At 46.4% G+C, this 21630-nt stretch overlaps 10 protein-coding genes across 16 annotated transcripts in view; 5 read left to right on the top strand and 5 right to left on the bottom strand.

Annotated features, from left to right (window-relative positions):
* Positions 1-506: 506 nt before the first annotated feature.
* Positions 507-1575, top strand: PPTG_06029 (hypothetical protein; the record flags this gene model as incomplete). The annotated part of the gene is made up of 5 exons (XM_008899775.1): positions 507-748; positions 814-878; positions 939-1042; positions 1109-1284; positions 1350-1575. The coding sequence occupies 5 exons, from the start codon at positions 507-509 to the stop codon at positions 1573-1575; spliced, it is 813 nt and encodes a 270-aa protein (XP_008898023.1).
* Positions 1302-2736, bottom strand: PPTG_21805 (hypothetical protein). Of its 4 annotated transcripts, none has more exons than XM_008899993.1 (3): positions 2183-2736; positions 1651-2122; positions 1302-1557 (listed from the first exon to the last, which is right to left on the bottom strand). In XM_008899993.1, exon 1 carries the CDS (start codon positions 2667-2669, stop codon positions 2277-2279), a length of 393 nt encoding a protein of 130 aa, XP_008898241.1. In that variant the 5' UTR covers positions 2670-2736; the 3' UTR covers positions 1302-1557; positions 1651-2122; positions 2183-2276. The 4 variants fall into 4 exon arrangements, with proteins under 4 accessions (XP_008898241.1, XP_008898240.1, XP_008898238.1 ...); XM_008899992.1 differs by having other exon boundaries at positions 1302-1595; XM_008899990.1 differs by having other exon boundaries at positions 1302-2122.
* A 1221-nt stretch (positions 2737-3957) lies between these two features.
* PPTG_06031 (hypothetical protein) lies at positions 3958-6300 on the bottom strand (the record flags this gene model as incomplete). The annotated part of the gene is made up of 1 exon (XM_008899776.1): positions 3958-6300. One exon carries the CDS (start codon positions 6298-6300, stop codon positions 3958-3960), a length of 2343 nt encoding a protein of 780 aa, XP_008898024.1.
* Positions 6301-7565: 1265 nt separating this feature from the next.
* PPTG_06032 (hypothetical protein) lies at positions 7566-9468 on the top strand (the record flags this gene model as incomplete). The annotated part of the gene is made up of 4 exons (XM_008899777.1): positions 7566-7670; positions 7906-8267; positions 8777-9048; positions 9128-9468. 4 exons carry the CDS (start codon positions 7566-7568, stop codon positions 9466-9468), a joined length of 1080 nt encoding a protein of 359 aa, XP_008898025.1.
* A 655-nt stretch (positions 9469-10123) lies between these two features.
* Positions 10124-10883, top strand: PPTG_06033 (hypothetical protein; the record flags this gene model as incomplete). Its single annotated transcript, XM_008899778.1, has 2 exons — positions 10124-10214; positions 10291-10883. 2 exons carry the CDS (start codon positions 10124-10126, stop codon positions 10680-10682), a joined length of 483 nt encoding a protein of 160 aa, XP_008898026.1. The 3' UTR covers positions 10683-10883.
* A 262-nt stretch (positions 10884-11145) lies between these two features.
* On the top strand, positions 11146-11830 carry PPTG_21806 (hypothetical protein; the record flags this gene model as incomplete). Its single annotated transcript, XM_008899994.1, has 2 exons — positions 11146-11233; positions 11334-11830. The coding sequence occupies 2 exons, from the start codon at positions 11146-11148 to the stop codon at positions 11630-11632; spliced, it is 387 nt and encodes a 128-aa protein (XP_008898242.1). The 3' UTR covers positions 11633-11830.
* Positions 11831-11982: 152 nt separating this feature from the next.
* PPTG_21807 (hypothetical protein) lies at positions 11983-12297 on the bottom strand (the record flags this gene model as incomplete). Its single annotated transcript, XM_008899995.1, has 2 exons — positions 11983-12008; positions 12204-12297. The coding sequence occupies 2 exons, from the start codon at positions 12295-12297 to the stop codon at positions 11983-11985; spliced, it is 120 nt and encodes a 39-aa protein (XP_008898243.1).
* A 1671-nt stretch (positions 12298-13968) lies between these two features.
* Positions 13969-15362, bottom strand: PPTG_06034. 2 transcript variants are annotated; one of them, XM_008899779.1, is made up of 5 exons: positions 15122-15362; positions 14761-15057; positions 14539-14682; positions 14420-14471; positions 13969-14337 (listed from the first exon to the last, which is right to left on the bottom strand). In XM_008899779.1, the coding sequence occupies exons 1-5, from the start codon at positions 15349-15351 to the stop codon at positions 14113-14115; spliced, it is 948 nt and encodes a 315-aa protein (XP_008898027.1). In that variant the 5' UTR covers positions 15352-15362; the 3' UTR covers positions 13969-14112. The 2 variants fall into 2 exon arrangements, with proteins under 2 accessions (XP_008898027.1, XP_008898028.1); XM_008899780.1 differs by having other exon boundaries at positions 14420-14682.
* Positions 15363-16079: 717 nt separating this feature from the next.
* Positions 16080-19209, bottom strand: PPTG_06035 (hypothetical protein; the record flags this gene model as incomplete). 3 transcript variants are annotated; one of them, XM_008899781.1, is made up of 5 exons in its annotated part: positions 16080-16427; positions 16490-16575; positions 16639-16801; positions 16866-17054; positions 17120-19209. In XM_008899781.1, 5 exons carry the CDS (start codon positions 19207-19209, stop codon positions 16268-16270), a joined length of 2688 nt encoding a protein of 895 aa, XP_008898029.1. In that variant the 3' UTR covers positions 16080-16267. The 3 variants fall into 3 exon arrangements, with proteins under 3 accessions (XP_008898029.1, XP_008898030.1, XP_008898031.1); XM_008899782.1 differs by having other exon boundaries at positions 16080-16575; XM_008899783.1 differs by having other exon boundaries at positions 16490-16801.
* Positions 19210-21398: 2189 nt separating this feature from the next.
* Positions 21399-21630, top strand: part of PPTG_21808 (hypothetical protein) — a gene marked incomplete at both ends in the record, with an annotated part of 829 nt that continues 597 nt past the window's right edge. The window contains one exon of the mRNA XM_008899996.1: positions 21399-21607. Coding sequence (XP_008898244.1) covers positions 21399-21607 — 209 coding nt within the window. The remainder of the gene's footprint in view (positions 21608-21630) is intronic.

Genomic DNA, 21630 nt, shown 5'->3' on the forward strand with positions numbered 1-21630 from the left:
TAATCGTACCCTCAAGTGAGTACTTCGTCCCCTCAGACACGTGAACGGTCGTTCACTTAGAGTTTGTATACTCTTGGAAGTCAACTTCCTCTGCACAAGGTGCTGTGTGACCCGTCACACTACATATTTGTAGTTGTACCAGGATTCACTGGAGCATTCGCAAACTCACAACGTCTAAAAATAATTAAAGAAGTTTGTAAATTAAAAATAATATTATATTTTAATATTCGCCCATTCATGGAGATTTCTTTTATAGACATATTTTTCAATGCTGTTCAGGATCCTACCAATTCGACCTAAACTAACGAAAGTCTTCGTACTGATCTGAGGGAACTGTTGAAGGAGATTGATGAATTTAATGCCGACGTGTCAGCTGTTAGCGTTGCAGATGGAACGGTCTAATAGATCGCATGGATTCCATAAATATTCACGTTAGCTTGAAATTTTTGATGCATAAAAATAGTTAACATGAGTTGGTTTGAATCACTCACAACTGTTTGACAAGCATGGAGACTGTGGCGCTTGAATGGATCAGCTCGGTGGGTGTGAAGCCTCAAGATGTGGTGCATTTCGTGCAGCAGCTCAACAATGTTCCAAAGGATGCGGTCTGTGAAATAGGCGAAATTTTCTCTCGCAGATGTCGCACTACTTTCCAAAAACCCGGAAACCAACATGAGCGAAGAAATCGAAATGAAATCCACTTGACCTGTGAACCACGAGTAGCAGAGTTTCTCTGCAAGAAGTTCAGGTAAGATTGTGACTTCTGTCGGATACACTGGAGAGTTAACAGCATTAACTGTGTGGCTTGACCAGCAAACAAACTCAGCACATTACTGGTGGCGAAGTGATTCAAGTACGATGCAAGCGTGTATATCATGGTACGTCAGCCAACGTGGTTTTTTTTTATTACAACGTAAGTCCTAATTCATTACCACAAGGTGCCCAACCTCTTGGAAAACGGATCACAACTCGCATCATGAGGTCTGATCGCGAATGTGTGGAGGATGTTGACGAGACAATGCTCGAATCGAAAACTGAAGCGGTAATGAACCCATTCACCTTCCGCTATATCCACTTATAATAGCGTTAACTTTGATTGTTTGATCAGGAACCAAGCACTTCAGCCCTCGTTCTCCCAATTGATAAGGTGATTGCGCTGATTGATCTACTGGGCGAAAAAGTGGTGGATGCGCAGGAAGCATACGACCTATTTTCCGAAAGAGATGCTTGTGGACCCCAGCGAATGACGATGCTGGGGCTCACTAAAGCTCTTTTAGAGTTATGGTAAGAAACAATGTCGTACGTTGTCGCATGGTGAAACTTTTGACTTATCCATTCTCTTGTTCTAGTAAAAATGAGTGGACTACAAAATCGTCTCGTGTGCGGGGCAACAGCAGCACGTGCAATGCAAAGATCACCGTCGAGAATACCCGATATTTACTGTCGAGGCTGATCGCAAGCAATAATGTTGCAGTGAAGCGTATCCCAGCAGCTACGACTGTGCCATTCGTCTCGTACACGGATTTCTTAGCCACCTACGTCGCTTTTCTTGCCAGTCTTCACTCTTCGACATGAGAACCACCACTTCACAGATTCTTAAACACAGAAATAAAGTGCCGTTGACTCTAATTCGAGCAGATCTTGACTTACCAATTTAGCGTCCCACCGACGAAACACACAGGTAGACCCCCACAATCCGAGTAATCCCTTCCTCTTTGCACCATGAGTCTGCTCTCTTCGACGGCGAAAGTGCCACCTTCGAGTGAGTATTCGTCCAGTGGAGTCAAAGTCAAGCGAAAGAGTCGACGGCATCGCAAGGTGACACCTCGAGCGCAGGCTCCAGAAGTACCTCAAGTCGATGATGAAGCACCTCGCGAGAGGATTCGCCATAGTCGACGGCTTCGTCGTGAAGTAACAAATGGCGTTGACAACAATACTGAAGTGAAGCGAAACACTAGGCGTCGGTCGAACGGTAAAGGTGGAGCTGGTGCACCGTCACTGGTAGCATCGACGACCAAACGTCGACCAGAACCTCCAAGTGTCTTAGAACCGAATATGGCGAGGCGAGTGTTGAGCTCTTCAGCTTCTGCCATCCGGCCATCCAATCGCAAACGTCTCGATGCTAGTCACGTTGGAGATACTTGTTATCTATTCAATGTCGACAGAGGCAACAACAACGCACCCGAACATGACAATGACGAGTCACAACCGATACAGTTTGGGAAGTGTTCCGATAGTTTCTCTCTTCCTGGGAAGGACTGGCTTACAAGTCCACATTACAACCATGTTGCTGCGCGAGTTACACTGCCGTCTCGTGCTAGTAAGTACAGGAATTTGTCAGCTGGAGTGAACAAAAAACCACGAATTCGCATTCCAGTGAATAAAGAGCTCCCTGATCGCCCTCCTTCGCGACAACGGCATGCGTTCCCTACGCACCTCATTGATGCGAACGCCTTTGACTCTCCCGAGACCACTGCAAGATGTGGACGCGGTTCCGGTACGATCTCAAGGACGTCTAGCGCCAGAAGCAGGGGCAGTCCGACAGATTTCTTTTCGCCGCCTGAAGCCATCACGGATCGTCCACCATCGAGGTACATGGTAAAGACCAAGCGCAATAGCAAACAAGGATTGACACAGGATCTCAATGAAACTTCACGTCGCGGAGTCATCAGTAACCAAACTCACCATGACCCAAAGACTGATGGATTCGCTGACGTGGACGAGAGTGTACCTCCTCCATTCCGAATTAAGGTCACAACGGATACAAGTGATCCAACTCTGGATTCACCAGACACACGCTCACCGTCGTCAATATCTCGGAATATACAACGATGGCCATTTAGTAACCAAGAACAGCTTCTGCATATGGCAGTCAGAGGTTCGGACGGTAGTCGGGGTGACCAGGTGTCAGCTGATCTGGATGCTACCCAAAGTCAACTGAAGTGGTTCGGCAAAGATGACCAGATCAACAATGCTCATCTATTCGAGACAGTCATCTCTCTACCAAGTCCTCGACCTGCAGAACCTGATGTGGACATCGCGATTGAGGACGATCTCGAAGATAGTGAAGGTCCTCAAACTCACAGCCGAAATGTGGTTGACAACCAACAAAAGCTTCAGGTGGAGCCTCAACAGCAAGGTGAAGAACGTTTTCCTTCTAGACGAGCGGCTGCTGCGTCCAAGATGGCTGCACTGAAGGCTGCAGTATCGGTGACGGATAATCCAGAGCTTCAGTGGATCCGGTCAAGTACTAATCCGTTCTTTGTTGACTCTTCATTGACGGTCGATTACGACTCGATGGACCCAGAGACGGCTATCGAGCAGACTCCGCTTTACTCGTCCGAGGACCTCATGACCCTCGCAGCGACTGAGATGACGGACTTGCGCTTAGACGACTACACTGCGCTGGGAGATGCTTCTATGCCCGCCCCTCCGCCGTCGACGTCAGGGATGGATTGGGATAGTTCAAGATTGATACCACCGTCTCGGTCACCTCCACTTCGTACTTCGTTGGGGAAAGACTTCCTCAGTCTCTTTGCACAAAACTAATTTGAATTGATAGTATGTTCCTTGAATTCCTCGTCCTCCTCCACTAAAACTCATACAATTCATAAAAAAAATTCGCTTCGTCATTTAGTTCACATAACGCAAACTGGGTCATGAACTATAAGACTCAATGCGTTGTGTCACTGGCGAGTGATGCGAGCGAATTCGTCGGCTGCAATGTACAGTGCTCCTCAAGAATCCGGTATGACCCATTTCCATGGACAAAATCTGCTATGACATTACGCGCTAAGGTAGAATTTACACTAAAACCCATGGAAAACAACAAATATCTGAATTTGCGAAGTTTGTTCAGCGTTATAAAATCATGCCGTAATTATCACTTCAACTTAAACGCTAAAAAATCACCATTGTGTTGAGTACGTTGACTCTCCTCGATACTTACCACCACAGTTACGCAGTACGGATTGGATCTTCCCAGCCAATCTGGGAATCACTAAAGTCACACTGAGGAAAACAATCCTCTAGTTCTGTACGAACGGTCTGATACGCTGCCTTTATCATATCTAAACCAAGACCATCGTTCATTAGAATAATTCCGTTTCCCTGCGCGACCTTCGCATGCACGAGATTCGGTTGGTCTTCAGCCTTCACTTCCTCGACTTGAAAATCAATTTTAGGCTCAAAAATATCACCGAACCACCCGCCTCTCCAATACCATTGCTTTGTATTAGCAATAAAGCTAGGACTGCCATTGCCGTCACGAGATGCTTTACCTGGGTTTCCATCCAGACCTTTCTGGCCCATCAACCCAGCTCCTTCCCAAACTATTTGGTTTGCTAGCAGTATGCGAATGTTACCGCCTAGCCCACCTGCACCGCCCTGGCCACCATTACCAGCTTGAATTCTTGAAGTCCCAGACTCCGATTCCTTTGCAATTCTTAAATGCGCAATGACAGGTACTCCGCATACTGTTCTATATAGGAGCCCAGTTGGTGCTTCGTTCTCTTCGTACATCACAAGTTGAAGCCCCTCTTCTAAGTCTCTCGGGACTGTAGAATTATCCTTTAGATGATGAAGCTTCGCATTCCGCTCGATCGCTTCCTCGAATGTCGCCTTACTGTATGCCGAGTCTGTACCGTCGACTCCTTCGCCGCCATTCTGCGCGTCTCCACCAGATTGACCACAAGAAACCGTACTTCGAAGAATATGCGAATCATCTTTCAACTTTTGGCACACGGCAGTTAGATTTCCACCACGAAGGCCAGGCTCACCATGAGCTCCATCTTGTCCAGCGACACTATTCAAGCGTTCCGCACACTTTCCTTGTCCAATTGCAGATAAATCAAATTCACGCACAGCTGTCACTCTGATTGACGGACTAACGAGAGCAATATTTGTCCACATCTGGATACCAACGTCAACGTCGAGTGATGCGTGGCCCACGATAATCACATTGGGAATTGCTTCGACTGAGTCGATTGCCACTTCACGCTTCCTCACGAACTTCTCGATTCTCTCAAGCTCGTCAGACAAACGAAGCTGAAACGCACTGATTACCAAGGTGTCGTCCGTCTTTAAAGTTAGACTATACGTTTTCACTGCATTCCTCAGATCCAAAAGCTTCTCTTTCGTTTTTTCCAGCAGACGACGACACTCTTCGTTCAGCCAATCGTATAAATGGCGTCGGGTCTCGCCACCATTCATGGTTTCCACGATGGAAAGCCGGCGCTTTGCACAATAAAATTCTGGGGCGTAATCGTAATCAGATGGAGCAATGCGAGCCAGGATATCCACCATTGTCTTAAGAGTAATGTCCTCGGTGCATTTCAAAGTCTCCAACATGTCGGTTATCTCCTCAAAGGAACCTTTGAGGAGATCCCACTTAAACTTACACAAAAAGCACTTTGATAGCTCTTCTTGAACAAACTGAACACAAGTTTTTGTAAGTGCTTCCAGCAAAAGTTTCGCAGCATCCGGTAATTTTTCATCGTACTCCACCTTATACGAATGAAGACCGCTCAGAGTCTTCAGCATTTCATCTTTCCGCGCACAATACTGTAGCGAGTAGTCGTGGCCATCTTCATCGCTCTGTGCTGGTGCTGGGAGTGCAAACGAACGAATCTCCCGTTTATTTTCTTCGATATTGAGATCAGATGTACTCTCTGGGTCGAAGTCTCTTCCGCACTTCGTGTATACAATGACTGCATTGTCCTTACGAATAAGAGATCCGTTAATCATGTTCTGCAGCATGACAGTCTGGGGTCGCTCATGCAGCGGCGGGGTCACAAGTATAAATTTCACAGGCTTATCAACTTTTAGCATCCACTTGAAAATGAAATGCACCACTAACTCGACAAACGGACCTCGCGTATCTCGATATCCAGGCATATCCCACACAGCAACTACCTCGCCTCCCATAGTGGCATGAGTTACAGTAGGGAGCAGGCTTACGGAGACTTCTCCACTTCGAATATTCACGTCAGGTAGTGGTGGATCGGCAATTAGCGCTCGAGCGTATCGACTTTCGTGACGAACAACAGTTCGGCCCTCGCCAACGAGAAACGATACAATGGTACTCTTGCCAGCACCAGTGGTCCCGAGAACTACAATACTGGGCTCAAGGTCAGCACTGCGATCATTTCCAAACACGGAGTGAGTCAAATAGGCGTCCACTTCATTCAGCAGATCCAAACATTTGTCGACATCTCTAGCGTTCGGAGAACTACATATAGTCCGTGCATCCAAGTGGTGCGACAGTTGCGTAATTTCACTTTCGATGCGCTTACGATCCATGATTCACTTTTTCGGCAGCCAGACAAAACTTCAATAACTTTTTTTTCGCTGAGTGGAGCAACGTGGCGAGTTACATCAGTCATAGGAGAAGGACACGAATTGGTCAAGAACATTCACACCCCCGTTTTCAGCTAGCCGTCCAAAATATGATCTCGCTTACAAGAACTATAGCATAATGTTTGCCTAACCAGCGATGCGAAACTTCCAGAAAGCCGTGATGTCTTTCGTTCCCGGAAAAATCGCAGTACTTATCGAATTCTTTTCCCCATTTCTCGCCGATATTTCCAACCAAGTCATATTTTGAAGGATGGAGAATCTTGATCTGGAAACTTCCATCGGACTTGTTCTATGCTGAGTGTTGGCTCAGTTCGGCTTTTCTGTAGCCACTCCACCCTCCCAGGGAACCCTCTGCTGCCGCGGCTCCGAACTGGCCGGACTCAAAAATTACCTACCTTTTACCAACTAGTAGTACGAACAGGAGCATGACGGATGGGCACGGCATTCACCGGCAGTACAAGAACGTGGCAGTCGAAGAGGAAAAGCGACGTGAAATGCAATATCCAAGATATGCATGGACGCTAAACCATCAAATTAGTGTAGCTTCGCGTTAGTAGCCGTTTTACTGCCAAGTATGTAAATCAATGTAGCGCTGTAGTATACGTATCCGGATCAGTTAATGCATCATTTATCTTTCGAAGTCTATGTATTCATTTATGAAATTTTCCTCCGCAGCTCGAAATCTCGTAAGAATCCATGCAAATGTGACAAAAATAAATGGATTCACTTGATATTTGTAATGCATGAAACTATGAGTTAAAAACACAACACATGGGCATGAATAATCCCAGTTGGGTTGTTCGTTTACTTCGTTTACCAAATCGCTACACAAACAAATGATGGATATCTAAAAGACAGGCTTTAACGATAGATTCCATTAAAATTTTGATGAGTTTTTTTTCGTCTAATGCAGATAGAATCTTGACTTAGAAGTTTAGACACCAAAATAGTACTTTATATAGGGAAAAAGTGCGCATTGGTTTCGGCCCGCTTTTGATTTTTTTTTATTACGGTGAGCCATTAGCTATGAGCCAAGGCAAGAACTTTTTTTTTTCAGAAAAGTGCTCATAGCTTATAGCCCACCGTAATAAAAAAGGTCAAAAGCGGGCCGAAACCAATGCGCACATTTTCCCTATATAAAGTACTTTTTATTCAAACTTCAACAATTAACTTCAGACCAAATTACAAATCTCAAATATATTTGGATCATGGCTACATCATCCTCAATCACAAAACCTTTTTCATCAGATGACGCAGTGGCCGCGGGTCGCTCGACTGGCATCTTCACGACGTGGGGGGAGTGCGAAGCTCAGGTGAAAGGCTTCACTGGCTGCAGATACAAGAAGTTTAAGACCTAGAGCGAGGCGCAGGCGTTCATCGACGCCTACAACGGTGCACAATCAACCCCTAAAGCTAAAAGACCTAAAGAAGAGAGTACCGTGGTTGACGATGAATTGAGACCACCTCTCGACTAAACCCCGATGAGACTCCGACATCTACCGCCTCAACTGCTAATGGTACTCAATTAACCGACAATTCCCAGCCCAGTGGAGGTTGGTGGTACGCTGTGGCCAAAGGGAGGAGGACGGAGGTCTTTCGGACGTGGAAAGAAGCCAAAATACAAGTGGAAAACTTCTTCAGGCCAGTTTCAAGAAATTCCTAACAAAAGAGGAGGCCGAGGCTTTCGTGAACCAACATGCAACCGCTACAAAGAGCCAGGAAGGAGATCCTGACCCAAAAGATCCGACTACTTTTGTGGCTTTCTGTGATGGTAGTGCAATGGAGAACGGACGTCGGAAATGTCGTGCTGGATACGCCTGTATATTCCCACACTGTGAGGAATGGAATGTAGCCAAGACGTTAGTGGAGGCTCGAGCCACGAACAACAGGGCGGAGTATATGGCGGGACTGTAAGCCATGAAGCGTGCCAATTTAGAGGACCCGGAGGGATCGCGCATGTTATTCATCTTCTCAGACAGTATGCTTCTGATCCGATCCATGACGGAATGGATCGGAACGTGGCAAAGTAGAATTGGCTGAAATCTGATGGAACGCCAGTGCAGAATCGCGATCTCCTGGAGTTGTTAGTGAAGGGAAAAAGGTAGTCGTCGTATTCGATGGACACTCGTTAAGGCACACACGGGGAAGCAAGACTGGAGATCCAAGTGGAACGATGTGGCTGATAATGCTGCTCGGAACGCAGCTTTTCAGTGTTGACAATAGTTGAAGTTTTCTCGTATTCACGTTACGGTAAACGTGAATAAAATGCAGCTATTCTGATGCTCAAGCATTGCATTGTGTGGAATGCTATTGTAATAGACTGGATGTGATGCTATTGCTACAACGGTGACAAGGGTAGACACGTTGGGTGGGACGACGGTACCTAACTGCCACTTACTTGTTTTTAACGTGATTGTAGCGCTGCACGTTTGTTGGAAGACGTCTCACATCAGTTCACTGGATTACTGAGCAAATGCGTGCTTGAATTTGATTTCCAACTGTACAATACCAAGATCCGTTCGCTGTACCCACGAGCTCAGTTGATAATTTGCAAGGTTCCAGTGAAGCGATCGAAGGACAAGCGCACTCCAGACTCAAGTGCTACCTTTACAATGAAGCCGTTCGCACTGCTACTGCTGTTGGTGCTCGCGGTTGCCGCTACTGTGCATGGCCTCGAGGTTGCTGCGCCGGGTAAGAGTGTCCGAGAATTAGGGTCAGTGTCTTCTCGTCACTAACACATTTGGTTTAACTTTTTGCCAATGCTTAAAAGTTCACCTCCGCCATTTACAAGGAGATGACCAGCAACCCCAACAGCCTGAGCAACCGGAGCAGCCTGAGCAACCGGAGCAGCCAGAGCAACCAGAGCAACCGGAGCAGCCTGTCGTGCTTCCTGCCGTGCAGCCTGTCACGCAGCCTGGAGGAGGCTATATGACTGGTGACAATACGAACACTATGAGCGGCACCACTGAGTTCAATGGTGGCCGCTGCTTCCCCTGGCCTCGTTGCCGCTTCTGGTGTGTCCCTGGATCTTGGATCTGGCCACGTTGCCGTCCCCGTCCTCCCTGTTACCCTGGTGGGTGGAACTGGCCGCGCTGCCGCTACGTTGTCTAAGGTGAGAATCTTTTAAGTCGCTGGAAAGAAGGTGCCTTACTTAGCCGAAGCTGTTGAGCGGTGGTGAGGACGCTTGCAAGTGAAAGTCAAAGATGAATTAGTGTCGTAATGGAGAGGAATCCAACCAACGGATCCTGAAAAATAAAAATCTTGATGTCCTCAATATTTTCTTCGTTATCATCACTTGCAAATGATATTTAAACTAACAACACGTCTCAAGAGTACTAAACGGATAGGAACGTTATTACATCAGAGGTATTTTCAATGTAGTGAACCTCGACGTTACTTGAAGAGAGCGTGTTCTTGCCTGTTTCCAAAGAATATCTATTCTTGCCTAAATCAGTAGTATTATGAAACTTGATGCCGCCGTTGGGAAGCACGTCATGTGGGACGAAGTATTTTCGACACTTTACTATCAAATGCCGCTGTTCGGACTTCCTTGGAAACACGCCCATGGCTCGTCGCAGATTATCCAAGACCAAGCAACTCTTAAAAAACAATCTTGTACGGGGTTGGCGACCATGTACGTGCTTGCTTCCAACTGTAAAGCAACAAAGAAGAAAGCTTGATGCAAGAGCTCAGTTGGCAATTTGCAAGGTTCCAGTGCAATAACCGAAGGACAAGCTCACCCAAGACTCGAATTGCTCGCCTAACGATGAAGCCGTTTGCACTGTTACTGCTGGTGGCGCTGGCGATTGCCGCTGCTGTTGCCCCAGAAGCCCATGGGCTGGAGGTTGCTACGCAAGGTATGACAGCATCGGTTAGCTAGCGCCTAGAAAACCGTTCCTATATCTCGTCGCTAACACTTTTTTCAATGCCTAGGTGTTCGCCTCCGCCACCTGCAAGGGGATGACCAACAACCTGATCAGCCGCAGCAACCCGAGCAACCGGAGCAGCCAGATCAACCGCAGCCACCGGAACAACCCGAGCAACCGGAACAACCGGAGCAACCTGACCAGCCTGTTGTGCAGCCTGTGGTGCAACCAGTCATACAGCCTGGAATGCCAACTTACACGACCAGCTACAATACTAACCCCACTGGGGCCGAAAACAGTGAGATCGTGGGTGGTCGCTGCTTCCCCGGCTCGTGGAATTGGCCTCGCTGTCGTTTCTGGTGCATGCCTGGATCCTGGATCTGGCCACGTTGCCGCTGGGGCGGTCGTCGCTGTTACCCCGGCTCGTGGAACTGGCCGCGCTGCCGCTATGGATACTAAGTCGGAAATCGCTTCAAGTCGCTGACGAGAAGATAGTTATGTTGTCCCGTCCCCGAGGACGGTGAAGCGGCTTGAAAGTGCCAACCACTTTGAAGTGAAGCAATGTTGTGTCGTATGGAAGGGAAATCCTACTAGTAGTAAGAAGGCGAGCTGTAGTGAAGAAATAGCATGGATCCCGAAAATGAAAGCTTGATGTTCCCCAATTTCGAAGTTTGTGATAACACTCTCGCATACTTTCTGCACCCTTATCCTATCGGTCATGCGGGCCGCAAGATTGCAAGCCTTTTTTTTTTCGATTCTTTGCAGCTCTCAGATCCGACCTTGAAACGACACGCCAACACTCGTCCCAGACTAACTGTCAAGATCAAACGCTGGTTTCTTGAATCTTTTCTACCAGCTCAGTTGTAAATTTGCAAAACTCCGAAGGACAAGTGCTTTCAAGTCGAAAGTGTTCTACTTTTCAATGAAGCCGATTGCGCTGCTACTCTTGGTGTTGTCCATTGCTGCTGCCGGTTTACCAAGTGCGCATGGGGTCGTGGTTGCTGCGCAAGGTAAAAAAAATATCACCGATTTCTTAAGTTGTCTAAAATCTAGCCACTACTCGTACGTTGTTTTCACTTCATCCTATGTAACCTTATATAAATATTGGAGCTCACCTCCGCCACCTGGACGACCAGCAACCGGAGCAATTGGAGCAACCTATCGTGCAGCCTAGCATGTCGCATGACACATCGGTGTCATCCGCGAACATGCGTGGAGGCACTATAACTGCAATTAATACTGATGCTATGGACGACAACACGGACATCTTGATCGTTCGTTGCATCCGCGGTTCGTTGAACTGGCCGAGTTGCTGCGTTCGTGGGTCCCCGTTCTGGCCAGCTTGCCGTTTCCACCGCTGTTTCCCTGGTGTGCCAGACTGGCCGCGTTGCACGCGCTTCCGTAAATAAGTCGGAAGTCACGTGAAATCACTCTGGAGAAAGCAAGTGATTGCGCCCCGCAAGCGCTGATGTTGTCTTGGTGAACAATCCACTCGAGATGGAAGCCAACATGAACTAGTGTGTCGTATGGAGAGAAATCCTACTAGCAGCAAGAAATCCAGATTTAGTGAAGAAGTAGGACGGATCATGAAAACTAAAAGTTCACAGTTTTCGAACCAAATGAGCTTCTCAAAAAAAAAAAAAAAAGAATACTCGAGCGGCCAAACTCATAAAAGGGTACATACTTCTCCTTCATCTTGACACCGCCGGGACCTTATCTTACACCCAAACACAACTCATCGCTTCAAGGATTATTAGAATTAGATGCCACCATAACGCGTCCAGGCTATAATATAGAATTATAATTAATGAAAAAAGTAAGAAAGGGAAAACATTTTGAAAACTGATACCTTTGAGCGTGATTTATGAAGACACAGCGAGTGATCATTACAATGATGAATATATTCAGCTTCTATGCAGTATAATATGCAGCTGAGTGCCTACGAGCTTCTTCTGCGTTACTTCGCCGAAGACGACGTACTGGGTGTGCGAGGTGAACACGGAGTGCCTGGAGCAGCTGTGCTTGACTGGCGGCGCACCCGAATACCCTTTGCATTCTGAATAGGGATCATCATTCTATTCGACCACATATATCCCAACATGTCATTGCCACCCCCATGCACTTATCATCGAACTTTCATGCAGAGCTAAATAGGGACCGCTGAGTTGCAGTCACTGGCGTGGTAGAGGCGCGTTAAGACACCGTAGTGCGGAATAGAAGTTGCAAGCCCGCTGACGTCGCTTGACTTGGGGTCTTCATTACGCCACTCGTTGATTTGCTGGACAGTGTGAGCAATGCTTTGGCAATCGTTGACTACGATAGATTCGTAGACTGGAACCGGAGTAGACACTTGAGTGCCGAACGTACTTCGTTCATAAAGGTAGTGTTGAGTCGGCATAACTGCGGATACAGCTTTTCATAAACTTTACGTGCGAGAGTGGCCGCGATTCTTTGTTCTTTGTGGGGCTTCTTATGCACGATGTAACTGTTGATAATTGCTAGGTCTGTACGAGCAAGTGCTAGGCACTTGTAGTATCTTTTGAACCGTAGTACACGGTGGATAGAGTACCGTTGCAGGCGCAGCTAGTCGTGCACGTCCACGCCTCCCATGAAGGCAGGATATGACAACCTCCAATTAGTTTTTCGCCGTTTCTGACGCGCAACGCGATCCATCTCCAAATCTCCAGTACAACGTAAATGAACGGGACGCGAGTCCCACCAGCTTACAACAATCATATTCGGCACAGGCTTGGACTTTTGCCATTTGATTGATCCACGTTCGAAATCAGCAGGACTGTTTTCTTCTTCTCGACAATGCCTTTGCAGTAGCCTAGCCAATTCGTCATGATCGTTCCGACGTAATAGTATCCCATAAGCAACAACTGAATGGCCAATGCGACCGACGGTTTGAAGCAGTCGACTACAACTAATCGCATACCTTGCGTTCGGGTGGCATAGCCGAAACTTCAAGTAGGTTCCGAACTGCAGCAGTAGGACTGGACTTTATGTTAGGTTGTGAGCGTTACTGGCGTGTTACTTCTTTCTGTAATATATCTCGAGCTGTTCATATGCAAGATAGCATTCCCAAATTAGTAATCATAAACTGCATAATACAACGCAAGGTTATTCAACTGCCAAAAACAAGCATACTGAATACAGTGACTACTCTGTCGGTTCTACTGGTCAGTTCACCATACTAGTAACGTCACAAAATTAAAACAGTAAACACTAGCCCAGTAGGCAGCCTAAACGCAGAATGTCAAATATTCAAGACGAAGTACCAAAAGATAAGCTAATAATTAGAATATTTTGGGGAATCAATTCAAACATTGTATTCTTTTCTGTCGGTTTGACCCAGTTTTACCCTTACAGGATATATCGCATCGCAGGCCGTTGACGCTTGCGAAGCATACATTAACACTCAAAGATCAGTACAAGGCTAACTTAATCATGGTCTACTTGCACTCGCCGCTGGGTCACCGCACTAGTAAACTGGTTGGCAGCGGCAACTTGAGATTACAAACGTTTTCACCTAGAGCCCAGCACCTCTAAAAATACGCGATTTGATCTATTTCGCCGTTGCATTTTGCGGCTGATTCGGCCGGTGAACAACCCACGAGAGTTTGTTAAATGTTCAGCAGTAAAGTGTGATGTACTAGTATGTAGTATGTATTAAAAAAAAAAATATCTGGAAAACTGTGTATTTTTCGGACACGAAAGATACAACGGCTTTCTGTTCGCATTTGCTTGCTAGGTAAACATTTTGGATAAAAAAACTGCTTCCAGTGTAAGTCGCAGATGATATAAACTAGATCATATAGTGCTTTCTACTCAGCACTACCAGCCCAAATCCCCTAGTATTGTACTTAAGTAAATCGGGCTGGAATTGTCAATAAAGTAGCACGTCACCACAGTGCTGCGCAACGAAAATGAGCGTCATGGCAGCGAATGCTACCAATGCGAGGTACCAATTCGAAATTTCTGGGGCAGAACGCGTCTCAGCGGCTGTAAAGGTAAACGGGTCTTCTTGGATCATGGCATAAATTTTTCTGGGGACTTCAACGCGTTCGACCACGAAATCGTCGTTGCTAATTAGGATAATTCCCGATGAGGTCTACGTTCAAACAATCCAGGAATGGCTCAATTGTTAGTTTGTACTACAAAGGTACACATAAAACAAAGCAGAATATGAGCACCTTGCTGGGAAAATATCGAAACACATTGAAGCCCACATCTCCTTTGCTTAATCTGCTCGCACGAAATCAGCGGTTCAATAAACCCAGTTAAGATAACAGTCGTACTTACTACCACGTACTTAATTAAACCGTCGTTTCCGCTTTCGTCATCTTTCACCAAAGAAGGAAGATTTTGCTTCCGAATCCAGTCAGCATTCAGATAGACCCATTTGAGCACGCAATCACTCTCGTTACTAGACCGAAGTATCTGGACCGGATCTCTACTACGAAACGTTATTGTTTGTTAGCAGTTAGCAATTCTCTTTTTGTTATTTTTTTGCTTCGTTCTTTCGATTACGTACCCAGTTCCGATGATCTTGGCCAGCACAAGCACAACGGCTTCATGCACAAACTGTTTAGCGTATTTCATAATCCGAAGTCCAGTGTTATAACTTCGGGTTCTGTAGAGATTAGACTGGCCGCGAAGTCGACGTCGTAGACGCGCATGTAACCAAAAGCGGGCCGACTCGCTTTTGAGCGCGTTGTTAACCTTGTGACATGTTACTCGCGCAATTAGTAAATCCTCAGCTCCCAAAAACTCTGCGATTTCGAACTGCACTTCTTTCGGTAGCTGGAGGAGAGCGCTGTTTTTCTGTGAGCTACAACCAAAAGTTTAACATAGTTATTAGATCGAGGATCAAACCAGTGCTGTGTAATACGTACTATTGTGCTGACCTAGCTGATGCACCTGTAGTCAGGCATTGTTGAGCTTCCGAGGCGAATGCCAATAAAAACTCCACACAAACGTACGCCGCGACCCCAACACAGAGAGCGACAAGCCTGTACTGCGGCGACATAATAGCAAACGATAAATACCAGCCTCCACTCAGCGAGGCAGCAATCCTCCATAGCTGTGTTCGAGTATAGTTCAATACACGCGCGTGAAGAACCATCTCGTAGGTCTATCGAATAAATGAAAGTGAATTCGATTTTGGTTTACGCTCACCAGCACCAGTCGGATGCAGAATACTATAATAATGTATGTACATGTATGCTGATAACGAGTAACAATCCGTAATCTTCATCAACGAAGACATGTTCTTTAGAAAATGGAGTAAACAAGACGATGGTACAACACCAGCGCTGTGCCGGGTAAGTTCAGACCACAGCGAGACTGTAACGTATACATGAAGTGAGTATTCTACATGTAAAATGCCTCCAGCAACCTTTGAGCGTGCTAGCGGTCGCAGTGTAGATGACTCTGACGGTGCATACATATTTGCAGAAGAAGTTTACCACTCAGCAATGTTTTCCGTAATCCAAGATATCAATTCGGATGGGACCGGTGCTTCAGACCGGGGAAACAGCCTCATAAGGGATTTAGAATAGTCGCTATCGGTAGTAGTACATGACACAGCATGGTGTTGAGGTGCAGCAGCGACCAAAATTTGACAGGGACCCGACCAAATTTTAGAAAAACTAATGGACCCGAGTGTAAAAATCACCCCAATTTTTGGCAATCTTTCAGAAGATAACAGAAAAACACTAGTCAATAGAATTTTTTAGGGTGATCCTAGGAAGACATGGTATCATCGCTGTTCTTTGCTAAATGGCCAGTACAATAAGGAAAGGAATGAAGTCTCAATAACGACTCAACAGGAACATTGACATGCGCAGTACTCTCCGCAACACGATAATCTCGATTTCAACACACCAAAATAAACATCACGGTCAGCCTACTATCTCCTTTCTACTGATTCTTATTTTTCATTATTCAAGCATTTAGCTTCGAGTGGCAAATAGGGTCTCTATTTTGTTTACTTGAAACTATAGAGCCCGCTGAGCTGATCCAACATTTACCTTCCCTTCTCAAAGGATGCATGATAATACCTTTGAAACAGTTTGTTGTTCTGTTGGTGCTCGAGTTGTAAACTCCGGGCCCAATTCGTAGATTGAGAACTGGAACGGCGAAATACTGGGGTCAATGCGCCACGCAATAGCTGGACGCGAAGTTCGCATCTTCTCCGATCTGAATTGTTCAATACACAATGAGTCCGCTTTCGTCTCACTAAACACCACTAAACAACTTACGAGACGACTAACGGATACAGGGACGAGGCCAATTCAACTGGGGATATCTCCTTTAGCGTATCCAACTCGTGCGTTAGCGTCGGTTCCTAAAAGAATAGAGATATGAGGCCATTATCTGCAATGTAAAGCACCTTCAATATGGAACTTACACTTGTGCACTCTAATAAATCCCAGACAAACACAGTGCCAGTGGAGAACGATGCATAAAATATGCCAGGACGTGATGTCGACCATGCCACACCACAGACGCTTACGCCAAATGGCACCTCTTCCCACGAAGTGAGGCATAAGGACACATCAGAATGATACAAGCTGCAGAAAGCGCGTTGAATTATGAGAAAAATAAGCACAAAACACAACAAGTCGACTGACGTACCAAATGCTGCCGTCTTCATAGCCCACCAGGAAATAGTGCGACTCAAACGGATGAAAGTCGATACAGACGACTCCAGACGATGCATCTATTGCCTTCAGGTCTTGTTCCCGTTGATACTGCATTCTAGAAGACGCTTTATCAAAGCGATTGCCTCGTACCAGTTGACCTGTACGCGTTCCAACGATGAACCTGCCAGTAATAAAAAGTAGAGTTAGACATATGACACACCTTAAATTAGAGTTGTGATAGAGTACTGGTTAGGGTCTTGAGGAAAGTACTTCAATGCAGCAGCCACAGGGCCAACTTGAGCGGTCAACGGAGTGGAAGAAAGCGGTGCAACACTTGTCTTTGATCCTCTGCGTTGTAAAGGCTTCGGAGCCACGTGTGGTGTCAGATATTGCTGGATATCTATGCGCGTATTCATGACCATTTTCACGTTGCCTCCGATCTGTACGCACTTATCCGTAACCAGTGCTTCGTCCTTGGAATCAAACTCTATCAGGCTCCAGATGATTAAAACTCCGCGGTCATCCATGGAGCCAAACTGGAACGTTCCTCCAGTGTCCGAGCTGTCATTACCTCGATCAATCGCCTCTAACGCCACGATAGTCGACGTGTGTTGCTCCGGTGCACGGTAATTCATACCACACGTTGAATACGCCGGCGTACAAACTGCTTGACCATCTATTAGGCTCGTGGACTGTATCAGAGATTGCGGTCGGAGATCCCAAACGTGAATAGTACCATCTTCCGTCCCAACTACCACAAACAGGTCTCGCGAGGGACTGAAACAAGCGGTGGACGCCACACCTTCACTCTTCAGTATATGGAGGGGTCGATTGGGTAGATTTACGTCCCAAACACAAGAAATAGTCTTGTCCCGGAACACTTGAGCTTCATTGACTCTATGCGCAGGTCCGTAACACGATAGGAGCGTACTGGATACAGCCGGCGAGAACCGAAGAGCTATCAAGTCTCGACCATGTAGATTTCGTTCAAGGGACTCCATCAAGTCGCTGTTCTTGCTTGGGAATACTAGTTTCTTATCTAACTTTGTAGTATTCGTAAGTTGATGACACATACTCTTGTCTTCTTTGCTCTTTAAATTCTCTTCTTGGTTCTCTTTTTCCGACGCCATCACATTCTCCACTGCCAAAGTCTCACAGACATACGCAGCATGTTCCAAGAACTTGAAAAACCGCGAAGTAGACGACCCCCCGTCTTCATTTTCTCCAGTTGAACTCTCCGTATCAATACCGATATCATCAGGAAAGTGCATACTCTTATCGTGTGTTTCAGGTGGTTTGGTCTGTATCGCTAAAGTTCTCGCCCCGTCACTCGTTTGAACGAATGCTTGCCTGACTAGTCCTCTCCTTAGACGATTCAGTACTTTGTCTTGTTCACTCACTGGATTCAACTGGAACAAAGAGAACTTCTCCACTTCAAACTTACGCCTCTCCAGTATCTCCCTCACACGCTTCGCACGAGGATCCAGCGACTGTTTCAAGCCAGCAATCGACGAGGAAATAGACGTCACCGGCCTGGTATCCGGCCTCTCTTCACTACGACTACTAGCTTTACTGCCTGGTCTCGATAGACTTGAAGAAGCTGATTGCAGACCTCTGGTCTCGGCTTGCATGGCTTGTTGGATTCTACGTAGTTCCGCTTCATCTGCGTTCGGGATTCCTCGACTCTTACTCGCCTTAACCCCTACTGCTGGTAACGGGGTCGACTTTGGTTGACTCGGTTCGTCTTCGAAGTCCTCGTCGTAGTTCTCAAAGCCGTCGTCGTCATAGTCATCCGCTTCTTCTTGACATTCCTCTGCATTAGCGTTTAACGCCTCGATCTGTTGTTTCTGACGAGCTTCACGCTGTCTTTGCTCCTCTAACCGCTGAGCTTCCTCGAGTGCCTGTTTCTCCAGTTCTTCTCGACGTTTGGCGTCTTCGATCTCCTTAGCGCGTTGCCTCTTGGCTTCCCTTCGTATCTGCTTCTCACGTTCAGCGTCTTCCTTTTGCTTGGCTGCAGCGGCGTCCACTGCTGAATGTGCATCAGGACCGGAAGGAACCGATGGACCGGGAGGAGTGGACTCTTCACCACCGCGTGACGTTGACGATGTTCGTTTCTTGGACGACTTACGTTTGGTATCAACGTCTGGTTTCGGCTCGGCTAAAGGGATTCGAGGGACGGTGGGTACTGCACCAGCAGGAGGGGCTGATGTTGCTACTGGGGCTTGAGATAGAGGTTGAGATGCTGGAGCAGCGACTGAATGTCTTGAGTTTTTCTTGCTTGATTTCTTAGCTGGAGCACCGTCGCTAGTGGGCGACGGGCGTTTGGGCTCCGACATTGTGTAGATGCTTTAAAGTGGACGAGGAGACGGAGGATCGCCGCGTCCGTTCACGTCTGTCCAAGTTCAGATTATAATGAAGTCAGAGTATTGGTATTGAATGGTTGTGTTGTATTAAAAGTAACAGGTTAGAATTCCTATCTTAGACATAGCAAGAGTACTGCGCGACGAAAATGAGCGTCATGGCACCGAATGCTACTAGTGCGAGGTACCAGTTCGAGATTTCTGGGGCTGTACGCGTTTCAGCAGCTGTAAAAATGAAAGGATCTTGCTGGATCATGGTATAAATCCTCCTAGGAACGGCAACGTGTTCGACCGCGGTAATTCCTAAAGAGGCTTTAGTTACGCAAACTTTATCAGGGACGGTTGTTTCGCAAGTGTTTGAAATATGAATACACGTACTTTGTTTGGGAAAATTTCCCATTTAATGTCGAAACACATGGAACCCCACGTCTCCCGCGTTGAATCTACTTGCAAAAAACATAAACTTAGTCAAGATAAAACAAAAATCAAAGTTGCAGCCACTTACTTTATGGGTGTGTCGTTTTCGCTTCCATCTTGATTCTCCAAAGGAGGGAGGTTTTGCTTCCGTATCCAGTCCGCGTTCAAGTAGACCCACTTCAGTAAGGAATCTCTTTCGCTGCTAGATCGAAGTATCTGGACCGGGTCTCTACTGCGGATCACAACAAACCATGACTACTGTTGTCAACAAGTCATTTGCTTCGAAGGTGTACCTAGTTCCGACGATTTTGGTGAACACAAGTACAATGAATTCATGGAGAAACTGTCAAGTATAGGTGAAAATTCGAAGTCCAGCGTTATAACTCCGCGTTCCGTGAACAAGAGTCGGCTGGTCTCGAACTCGCCGCCGCAGACGCGCATGCAACCAAAAACGAGCCGACTCGCTTTCGAGCGCGTTGTTAACCTTGTGGCATGTTGCTCGCACAACTAACAAGTCTTCAGCTGCCAAGAACTCTACGATCATGAGATGAATGGTGTAAACAGGACGAGGATAAAACACCAGCGTGACTCGGATATTGCAGCGATAACATCTCACTGTAGAATATTCGCTTTTTGGGATGCATATTCCTAAGTGAGCAGCGCAATGCTTACCTACACGGATTCTTTCATATTTTTTTAAGGTGAGAAGAACTACAGTAATAAGAATTTTGACGTCAGCAAAAAGCTAGCGAATGAAGTTGCGATTGCATAGCAAGTGCCGTTAAGATTCGCCATTACTGTTGAACTGTTCGAAAAGCATAACCTGGTAGTATTGCTTCAGTTTATGTGAAAAACGAAGAAAAACAATGCTCTACTATCTTCGAAATTACTTTATCGGCATCATCTGAGTTGCGGAAGCGACATTCGCGTCCTGAATCAAAATTCTCTCGGTAGCTTTGCTATCGCTTGTAAAGAAGGATGCCTAATAAAGACCACACTCTATCTCATTTTCAAGGCGTTCCACAAAAAATCCTTGTCCTTACACACCATTCGAAAATGTGAAGTGTTCAACGAGATAAATATCCAAGAACACGCACGTCATAAAAAAATACACGTAAAATTAAAAAAAAAAAACGCGTTCAGCCTGGTATAGTGCTTGTGTTGGTTTTCGTGGTACTTCTCCATCGCAGATTGGATCTGTTTCCACACGGACGAGCTCTGCGTCATTGGGCTAAAGCGAATGACATCGTCCTATTGGACCTTCAAGACAACACCTACTAAGTGGTCAGGACCCATACTTCAGATCGGTGTGCCGCTATGTTTCATGGCTGAATCCATTGGCGTCACTCGTCTGGTGGAGTGCTTTTCGTCGGTATTTCGGTCCAGTGTAGTTCCAACATGACCACAAACCAGCTTTGGCGACTTCAACTGAATCCAAAGGTGGTCACAATCGTCAAAAAATGGACGCCAAACTCCACGTCAGGCTTTAGTCAGAGCATGGAGAAAATAATATAATATCAATAGCATTGATATTATATTTATTTAATAATTTATTATTGCCTTTTGCTGTTTTCAATACAATGCAAAATAACAGATAATACTATTTTATTGTTTGTCCTCCTACCAACCATTTGAAGCTTACTCCGCCACCATTCATCACCAACGCGCTCGCACGGACGATCGACTCCTAACTCACTTACAAATTCGAACTCCAAGCCAAAACTACCCTCCTCACCCCAACACCTACGATGACATCGCGTCAGCTGTGCTCCTTCTTCTACTCCGATCTCGGTGAAGGACTCTTCCAGTGCAAAAAGTGTGGATGTAAGCGTAAACAAGCCAGCGGCAGTGGCTACAGCAATCTCCTAGGTCACATGGGTGCCAAGCATGCTGGCTACGCGAGCGAGTACGCTGAACTCCAAGCCGCTACCACCACCCCAACCATCGACATGTTCGGGTTTGTGGACGAGATCACCCTCA

Source organism: Phytophthora parasitica (genome assembly GCF_000247585.1).
Source record: "Phytophthora parasitica INRA-310 unplaced genomic scaffold supercont2.8, whole genome shotgun sequence".
Taxonomy (NCBI): Eukaryota; Oomycota; class Peronosporomycetes; order Peronosporales; family Peronosporaceae; genus Phytophthora; species Phytophthora nicotianae.

What these genes read in the sequence shown, in the direction of transcription:
- PPTG_21805 (XM_008899993.1), bottom strand. Translation starts at nt 2,669, where the DNA reads ATGACTCCGCGACGTGAAGTTTCATTGAGATCCTGTGTCAATCCTTGT.
- PPTG_06034 (XM_008899779.1), bottom strand. Translation starts at nt 15,351, where the DNA reads ATGGTTCTTCACGCGCGTGTATTGAACTATACTCGAACACAGCTATGG. An exon ending in TCAGCTAGGTCAGCACAATA is followed by an intron (nt 15,058 to 15,121) that starts GTACGTATTACA and finishes TTTTGGTTGTAG; the next exon opens with CTCACAGAAAAACAGCGCTC. An exon ending in TTCGATATTTTCCCAGCAAG is followed by an intron (nt 14,338 to 14,419) that starts GTGCTCATATTC and finishes GTTTGAACGTAG; the next exon opens with ACCTCATCGGGAATTATCCT.